The sequence below is a fragment of the Lygodium microphyllum genome, chromosome 4 (genome assembly GCF_053477565.2).
Source record: "Lygodium microphyllum isolate KBCC chromosome 4, Lygodium_microphyllum_v1.1.10, whole genome shotgun sequence".
Taxonomy (NCBI): domain Eukaryota; kingdom Viridiplantae; phylum Streptophyta; class Polypodiopsida; order Schizaeales; family Lygodiaceae; genus Lygodium; species Lygodium microphyllum.
Window position 1 is genome coordinate 113,187,596 of NC_141138.1, and position 9,222 is coordinate 113,196,817.

The window sequence follows — 9,222 nt, forward strand, 5'->3', positions numbered from 1 at the left end:
ACTATTACTACTACTAGTACTAGTACTACAATCACGACTACGACCACCACAATAACTCTCTATCTCTACGGTGAGAAGCTTTCATTCTCCCTCTTTCTCTTTTTCTCTCCCTCTCCCTCTCAAATGCAAGATGAAGTTCGCTCTCTCTTTTGTGTACTCGCGCAAAATAACGCGCTCGAGTTTCGGCCCGTGTTTTTTTCGTCTAAGCACTCTCGCTAATAGCGACGCCGCTATTTTGCGTCGGAAAGCGCCGTCGCTATACCTCCATATCCTTGTAGTGAACTAAAGAGACGCTCGATGGGCTAAGCTTTGTATTGAGGATGGCCATACTAGTTAATTTATAGACTACTTGAGTCTTGCAGCCATAGATGATAACAATTTTAGTGACCATTCCTACAAGCTTCAATATGAGTTTTTAAAAATCTTCAAACACTTGGTCGATTGATTTTGCAGGACTCGACATATGTTGTGGTTAAGCTCTAGCATGATGGAACATGGTAGATTCATGGAAGAGAGGATCCCTCCTCCATATATCTAAAGAGGTTCCAACATACACTTTTTCTTGAGAGGTGGCTAGGGAGGTAAGAGAGTGATTGTTGGAGGAAGAGAAGACCTGTGTGAAGAAAACTCGAGAGCCCCCAGGTGAATCATCATCTTGGTCATGAACAGAAAGTGTGACGTCTACTCTACGTAGCATATGATCCTTAGTGTGCAATTGACCTCCATATCCTTGTTGTGAACTAAAGAGGCACTCCATGGGCTAAGCTTTGTATTGAGGATGGCCATGCTAGTTAATTTAGAGACTACTTGAGTCTTGCAGCCATAGATGGTGACAATTTTAGTGACCATTCCTACAAGCTTCAATATGAGTTTTTAAAAATCTTCAAACACTTGGTCGATTGATTTTGCAGGACTCGACATATGTTGTGGTTGAGCTCTAGCATGATGCAACATGGCAGATTCATGGAAGAGAGGAACCCTCGTCCATGTATCTAAAGAGGTTCCAATATACACTTTTGCTTGAGAGGTGGCTAGGGAGGTAAGAGAGTGATTGTTGGAGGAAGACGAGACCCGTGTGAAGAAAACTCGAGAGCCCCTATGTGAACCATCATCTTGGTCATGAACGGAAAGTGTGAGGTCTACTGTACGTAGCATGTGATCCTTAGTGTGCAATTGACTAAAGCTCATGAGAACTTCCCTCCTACTTCACGTGATGGAACTCTAGAGTAGGAATAGCAGTTGGATAGAAAGACAATTAGAGGCATTACAAACAATTTATTCTCAAGAAGAACTCTCCTCTAGTGGATATTTTGTTAAGGGGCAATACAAAAAGACAAGGCCAGAACTCTCCAATTTCATAGGGATGAACGACAACTCTCTAATATCATGGGGATGATGGTTGTGATTGATATGGAACGTAAGTGCGAGACGAAAGATGAAGAGAAACACTTATGTTTGTGAGGATGACTAGGGTAATGAGGAGATGCTCATACAATATACATGGTTTCCTTTTTGGGACATGGTTTGAGCTACAAGATGATATATATACCTTAAGATAGAAACAAGTATAAGGGATTTCATTAGTGTTTGTAGATCTTAAGTATGTTCTTCTTGTTTTGTCCTCTTTTCCTATACCTCTTCATGAAGACCTTGAGATTTACCTCACTCATCTACTTGACCTTACGAGCCTTCTTTGCATGTCAATAGGAGGGCAGTCGTTTCACAAGAGTTGAGCATATTATTCTATTGTTCTCGCAAGTCTTTTGTTATTACCTCGTGTGAGGTATGAACTTTGCTACTTTGCTACTTTTTCGTGATGAGTTTGGGGGGACCCTGGCCGTGACTATGTTTTCTTTTCTTTTTAAAATTAATACATAATCACACGCTCTCTTTCTCTCTTTAGAAAAGGGAAAAGAGAAAAAGCAAAATGATACTCCTACATACTGGTTGTAGAGTTGACGCGATAGCATTGGTCACCTTTATTAATTTCCATATGACAACCGGCATAGCCTTTACATAGCGTTGGTGGCATTTATGAATTTCCATATCACTATCGAGATAGCCTTTACATATAAATAGCTACCTAAGTAGTTCGATTGGTGGCGCAGCGAATGCTTTAGTCAAACGTAAGGCATAATTAATACGTGGAGATTTGAAGGTCTGGAGCCTGGGCTGCTAACTTCTAAGACTGGGTGGGCATTGGGCAACACCTGCGATACAAGATCTCTGTTTCCGAATTATGAGTTTCCAAAGCTCGGATCGCAGTGCCACGTGTGAAGAGTCAGGACGAAGGGATGCAGGAATTGCAGGGAGAAAGCACTCATCACGCAGTCGATCAGATCTGCAGATTTGATCTCCGATTTTGTACAGTCGAGTACTCAAAAGAAAAGAAATTAGTCGAATTGGCTGCGCTCTCTATATAAACCCAGCAGCTGCTGATCAGCTGCAATATATGAACATGCAATGGCACTAAAGTAATTTGCCGTGGAGTAAAAGCTCAGCCATAGCCTATCTCTTACATTAATTCCTAATTAAGCTGCAAGGAGCTTCGAGGGCATAGTCTGTAGATGGAGAAAAAGGATCGATTAGCTGCGCCAGACTGGTGAGATTCCACAGCCTGCACTGCAGCCCTGGCTGCCCTAAAGAATACCCACCATTCTGAAGTAGACCGTCATCGCTATATCTGCAGGAAGTTTTTAATGCCCCCTGGCAAGGAAACTCGTTCTGTCCAGAAAGTAGAAGGTGGTGGTGACACTGGCGCCCTTGCAATCTCGTGCTGTAGTGCCTATGCACTAGATGTTGCGCAGGCAGCGGTGGGAGGGCCAGTGATCAGCCTGGCTACGGCCGGCGGCGGCAAGCTGCATAGCCTCTGCCAAGGGCCCGATGGGGGCATGAAGGTGTGGGATCAGGTCGACTTGAGCTGTATCAGCAGCGCAGCTGGCGGGACGACGGCCGCCCCGGTCAAGTTGTCGAAGAAAGGCCGGCCGCGCAAGCTAAAGGAGGAGGCTAGCGCGATGGCTGTGTCAGGGGAGTGGCTGGCCGCTGCATACAGAGACAATACGATTCGGCTATATAGGCTAGGAAATACACATCATCAGCTGCTGTCCGCTTCTGCGCCGGCGGGCCGGTTGCAGTGCGCGGGCAGCCTGCCGAGCCGAGCCGAGTATCTCAAGAACTGGGCGTGGGGCCGGAAGTAAGCGCAAGTCCGGCGCCACCATTGCCGGCCATGGATGGAGCACGCGGACGCCATCAGCGCGCTCGCCTTCAGCTCCGCCGGCGACGGCCTCCTCTACTCGGCGTCCTGGGACAAGAGCGTCAAAGTGTGGAGCATCCGCAACATGGCCTGCCTCGAGTCCTTCAAAGCTCATGACGATGCCATCAACGCCATGCTCGCACTCGACGACCACCCCAGCTGCAGCTCCTCCGGCGGCCTAGGCCTGCTATTCACAGCCTCCGCCGACGAGACCATCAAGGTCTGGAGCCGCCGCAAGCTCCGGGACAACCGGCACGCCTTGGTGGTTCCGCTGCAGGGCCACTCTGAGGCCGTCAATGCACTGGCTCTAGCTCGCCGATCACAATCGTCGGGCCGCAGCTGCTGCATCAGGCTCTACTCAGGCAGCTCGGATGGGCGAATCATGCTTTGGTCATCCAACTGCAAGCTTCACCATAAGAATCATGTGAGACACGATTCAGGCGCCAGCTGCAGCTTCAGGATGGAGCTCCAGGAGACGCTGCCTCACGGCCATAAGAAAGCCGTGCTATGCCTGGAATTGGTGCAGCTGCGCCAGCAGGCCGACTCTGATGTTGATCAATTTCTCCCGCTCAGCGGCTCGGCTGATAAGACTATACGCCTGTGGTCAGAGAACACTAGTCTGGGAGGTGCCGGCCACCAATGCATCGCAGTCCTGGCCGGCCACGGCGCCCATGGGGCCCCCGTGAAGAGCCTCCGCGCCTGCACGCTGGGGTTCCCGGCCAAAACACATCATTAGCTGCATGGTAATGACGATCATGATCATGATCTGGGCACGAAGAATATTACTTCCGCGAGTTATGTTCTCCTCTACTCCGGCGATTTGGATGGCTGCATCAAGATGTGGTTACTCTCCTGCAGTTCTATCCCGAGTACTCATTCAACTGCTGCTGCTGTGCCTGCAGATTCACAACCTGTGATCACGCCTCATGACCGCAGCATGCATGCACTCTTGCATTCCATTCAAGGCGCCTGGCCCCGTTATCTAATTTTAGCGCTCTGTACAAAACCTAATTTTTTAATCGCGACAGCAAATGAAAATTGTTTTTGTAGCTGACCCCAAATTTTATGATAGCATCGATACAGTTATTCCTATCTAATTAATATCTCCCAATTTTCAAAATATGTTTTCCATTTTCAAACAATTGAAACAAGATGGGAGAGACTACACTTGTGTTCGTGTTGCACCTTACTAACTTCTCTCATTCTCCACTGTACGCACTCGAGATTCATTCTCTACGCCAAAGCATTTGGGATTGCACTTGTGGGACCAAGGTTAAAAATAGAGCGTGTGTGGTCAAGCATACATACATCATCCAAACAAATGGGTTATGTAGACCGATACTTAAGTGCTTACAACCAGTAAAATAGGTTACATCATCCAAACAAATAGGTTATGTAGACCGATACTTAAGTGCTTACAACCAGTAAAATAGTAATCCAAACCATACCAACAACTCTAGTGTAATATCTATCAAACAACAAAATTCTGGTCCCATAAGATAGATTCTTAGCTTGGCATAGATATAGCACAATGTGTGACTCTATAATCAATCTAAAGTCCATACAAATTTGTCAGATAATTCTAGTTCCATCAATAACATTTTTAAGCTTCCTACAAAGATAGTGCAATTTATAATGCTATAATAGTTCCATCGATAAAATGTTTTAGCTTGTCACAAAGCTAGTACAATGTATAACACTATATTCAATTATTATTCTTTGCAATCTATAACATTTACTAAGGTGTGCATGAATGCAATTTACACACCATGTTTGAAATGTACTAACTAATGATTTATGCGCATTTAACATAGGAAAATGGATTACATTGATAGCTTATATAGTTAGTTTATACTTGAGGATACTATTTTCATACAAATACCTTCCTCAGTACATATATAGTAACTTCCCCGAGCAATGGGCTCTTGAACTATTTCTTTTGTTGCACTGGTGGTTGGAGTGTGGCTCATGACATGGCTTCTCCTCATGAGCTCTTTGGGTCGAGAGGCTTACTCTACTTAACAACCGCAAAGCTAGGGCCATTTGTTGATCTTCTTCTTTTTTCAGCCTTTCCTTGTTTTCTATTTGCTTCCTTATTCATTCCTCTTTCTCCCTTCTTGATTCCTCTTTCATCTTTCTTACTCATTCCTCTTCCTCTTCCTACTTCTTTCTCTGTTCATCTTCTAATTCTCTAGATTCCTTTTGTGCAGCTTCTACTTCCTTGTCTTCTTCCTCTTCCCTAGGAGGATGATGAACTTGATTTTTCTTTTTGTGCCTTGGCTCAATGGGACTGTGCCATCCTTCCTTTCCCCACTAATAGTTCTCTTGCTTAAGCGCTCTTATTGTTGGTGGGCTTGGGGAGCTTCTCTCCTTTCGGGTGATTGCACTGGCGATCTGTGGGCTAGAGACTGCTTGCGGGTTTCTTCTACCACTTTCTATCTTTCCAAGTTTCAAATGGCCTCTTGGATGATGTTGGTGAGTACACCTTCAAAACCTATATTGGAGGCCTTAGCTATTGGATTTTTCCTTGATGATCTCCGTTGTGGAAGCTGGAGACTCCCCACCACAACTACTGTGGCTCCTATTGCTAGTGCTTTTGGTGACGATTCCACGGTCTTACGAACGTAGCCATTCCTATTGATCTCATCTAGAGACTTGGCCGCGAGACTCTTGCTGAGGATTCCATGGTCTTACAAATGTAGCCATTCCTATTGATCTCATCTAGAGACTTGGCCCCACGATACTCTTGAGCAGTTGCACACCAATTCTACTCATCAAGGCATTATACCTCAACTAGAGAATAGAGTATGGACTATCTTTGCTTGTAGCTTGATGTCAAGGTTAGGGATGTTGGCTAAGCTAACTCCATCATTTGTGTGCACTTAGGCCTTGTCCATCCCTAGCATATTCTAAACATCTCTTTTGAACTGCCTTTGGAGATTGTTGACCAATCCTAGAGCTCTTTCTACCATTTCGGTGCTCAACTCCACTTCTACTTTACAAATCTCTCCTCCCTATCTCACTGTCATGGTGCCACACTTCCTGTTCGCATTGACAGTTCGCAAGAATTCTGCAGACTTGCTATAGTCAATGGCTTGGCTGACCTTCTCTATATACTTACCAAGGTTACCCTGGTTGACCATCTCTTTTACGGTTTGTTCTTTCATCACCAAACTTTCTAAGTTCTGAATGCTTCTAAAGTTAAGTTGATTAAAGGCTCTTGTTTCCATTGTTTTACTGTATTTGTCCTACTCTTCTTCTGTGAATGGGAGTTTGCTGTGTTTGTTATGCTCAGCCATCTTGGATTCTTGTCATGATGCAACAGCTCACTATTAGTTTACTTGAAATGACTTTTTGTGAAACGATGAGGAGGTTATGAATATATGCTATGGAAAGATGAAGTACTCAAGTACATTATGAAAATTTTTGCTTCAATCAATCCACATAGTTCCACCTAGCATTTCATGAAAATTTTTCTTCAATATAAATTGACTTTTATTAGTCATTTTTTCTTTTTTAAAGTCTGGTTTAAGGTTCAAGTCGTGTCTTCTTTTCTGACTTACCTCCTCCCACCAAGAGTGATAAAAACCCTTGGATTGGAGGATGAAGGGTGAAGGGTATGAAGTGCATGCATGCTATGCTTTACTTCATCATAAGAAAATCATAGAATTTTGGGTTATACTCCAACTGGAGTCATATTTCTCCCAAGTGCATAGCAAGGAGTACACTTCCATTGCTAATGCTTCATTGAGAAGGCCTAAGTGTAGCCATTCATAGCTCCTAGCTAGTGTGGTGAATGTTGCATCTAAGCATCCAATACAGGTGATGAGGTTGTCCCCCATATTCATAGCTAGGTTTGAGACCAATATAAGAATGGATCTCTGCCTATATGGGAGGGTCTAAGGCCTACAAGAGGTTGAGGTTTGGGTTTGGTTGAGCTGGATAGCTCAACTATTGATTGATAGCTCAACTACTGATTCCTGCCTCATGGGTGGTTCAATGGGATGTCTATCGGCCACTTGTGCGATGGATCATTCTTGCAACTTGGTTAACATACTGCTCTCTCCTTCTAGAGCAATATGGAATGGTAGAAGTATCAAGTTGAATCGATTTGGATGTAGTGGGATGCTATAGTTTTTGTCGATAGACCTATTGAGGTTCTATGGATTTGGTGAATTTTGAGTTAATTGGTTCCTCATTCTTGGCTGGCTTACTATTTTGTGGAGATGGACTAGAGGACTTGGATTGAGGGACACACATGCCGCTTGCAGTTTTGGGCAACCAAATCCAATTGTTACCTTCGTAGTAGCCTTGGGCATGCAACAGTGCTTCGGGTACCTATCATGATGACTTGACCATTCGTGGTGACACGAGGTTCTATGGTTACAGATTCATATGATTTGGCTTCTAGGTGACTGTGGTTGGCATTAGGGCACCCAATTGAGTTGTTGCCTAGTGTTTTTGACACATTTATACAATTACAGACTTTCTCTCCCTTCTTGCTCACAACTTCTATGGCTTCCCCTTTTCTCCTGTCTTTCTCTCTCTAAATCTAGTCTTTCTCTCTCCTCGTCACTCTTCTTCTCTCTCTTCTGTAGTCTTCTCTCTCCTGTTTCTCTCTCCCTAGTTCTCTCTCTGACAAGTGGTATCAGAGCTTGAGTCTTTGATCCATTCTTTTCTTCCATTTTCAGTCCCATTTTCCTATTTCAAAATCAATTTCAGACAAAAATGGTACAAGATAGTGACTAGTGGAGTGCTCCAGATCATCTACAATTAGTAAGAGACTACATCTGGAGATATCCAAGGTCAGATATGGCGGATAATGGCTTAAATGGCAGGACGTCATCAAACTTCATGCAAAATGGAGGTAACTAGGGTAAAGGATGATTAACCGGGCTTAGATAGAGAATAAACTACAATTACTTTTCAAAAGAGGTCTTCCTTTCCTCTTTCTCCAAGCTCTGCCCAAGCTTCCATGGAGTTTTTTGGCTGAGATCTCTTCTTTACTCATCACTGATCCTTGCTCTCCATCAACAATGGCTTGCATAATGACACTCTAGACATCAAATGCAACAAGTGGAGTACCATTTTATGGCCTGGATGAATAACCACGTGGACTGGATAGCAACCCGAAAATTGCACCGATTTTTCCAGCTCTACTCTCCATCATTTCTCAGTCAATCTTCACCTATGGTGCTTCTAAATGATCCCTAGTAGTGATTCCTTCAACTTCCTAGTGTGTTTACTCCAAAATAGGGCTATATTCTTCATCTTTTCACTCTCTTGAAACCCTACATGAACAGTCCATGGGCAGCCATGAAAGCTTCAGCCCAAGCTTTTATTTCTTAACAATTTCTTGAAGATTCTTCATCCTTATAGCCCGTGGGATCATCTCAGGATTCTTCAACAAATTGCAAGGATTAAGCACGAAATGGTTAAAGATTGAATATCAAGAGCTTCTATGGAGCAGAAATTTGGGGGAAACGGGTCTAATGCTTCAATTTCAAGCATTTGAGGCCCCAAGATTGTTCATAAGTCGTGGATAAACAAGTATTGGGGATTATTTTACCAACATTGGACAATCAGAGGTTCTATCAAGCCTATGAGATTGATCATGGTGTGCAGATCGGATGCTGTATGCTCGCGTAGTGAATGCCGGAAGGTCCCCAAGAACAAAAGAACTCTACTTTTTGCACAAAACTCAAGGTAAAAAGCATGTATGACATGAACAAGAGACCAATTGGGTGCAATCTCCCCCCATGCCCTGTGTGAGCACTTCACAAAGCATGTATTTTATGTATTAATCATCTTCAAGCTCAAATAATAGCCCAAATTACAAAATAGCATGCTTTTGGATTTTGAGTTTGATTTAGCACAAAATAGAAATAAAGCTAATGGACAAGTGCCCAAAGAGTCAGGCGTACCCAATACAATATCCAAATACAAATATCATAATCGTGCGCCCATGC

The 9,222-nt window shown here is 43.9% G+C and overlaps 1 protein-coding gene across 1 annotated transcript; it reads left to right on the forward strand.

Moving 5' to 3' along the window:
- The first annotated feature begins 2,880 nt into the window (after nt 1–2,880).
- LOC148037486 (putative WD repeat-containing protein C126.01c) lies at nt 2,881–4,274 on the forward strand. Its single transcript, XM_087677308.1, has one exon. It carries the CDS (start codon nt 3,231–3,233, stop codon nt 3,987–3,989), a length of 759 nt encoding a protein of 252 aa, XP_087533434.1. The 5' UTR covers nt 2,881–3,230; the 3' UTR covers nt 3,990–4,274.
- The last annotated feature ends 4,948 nt before the right edge of the window (nt 4,275–9,222 follow it).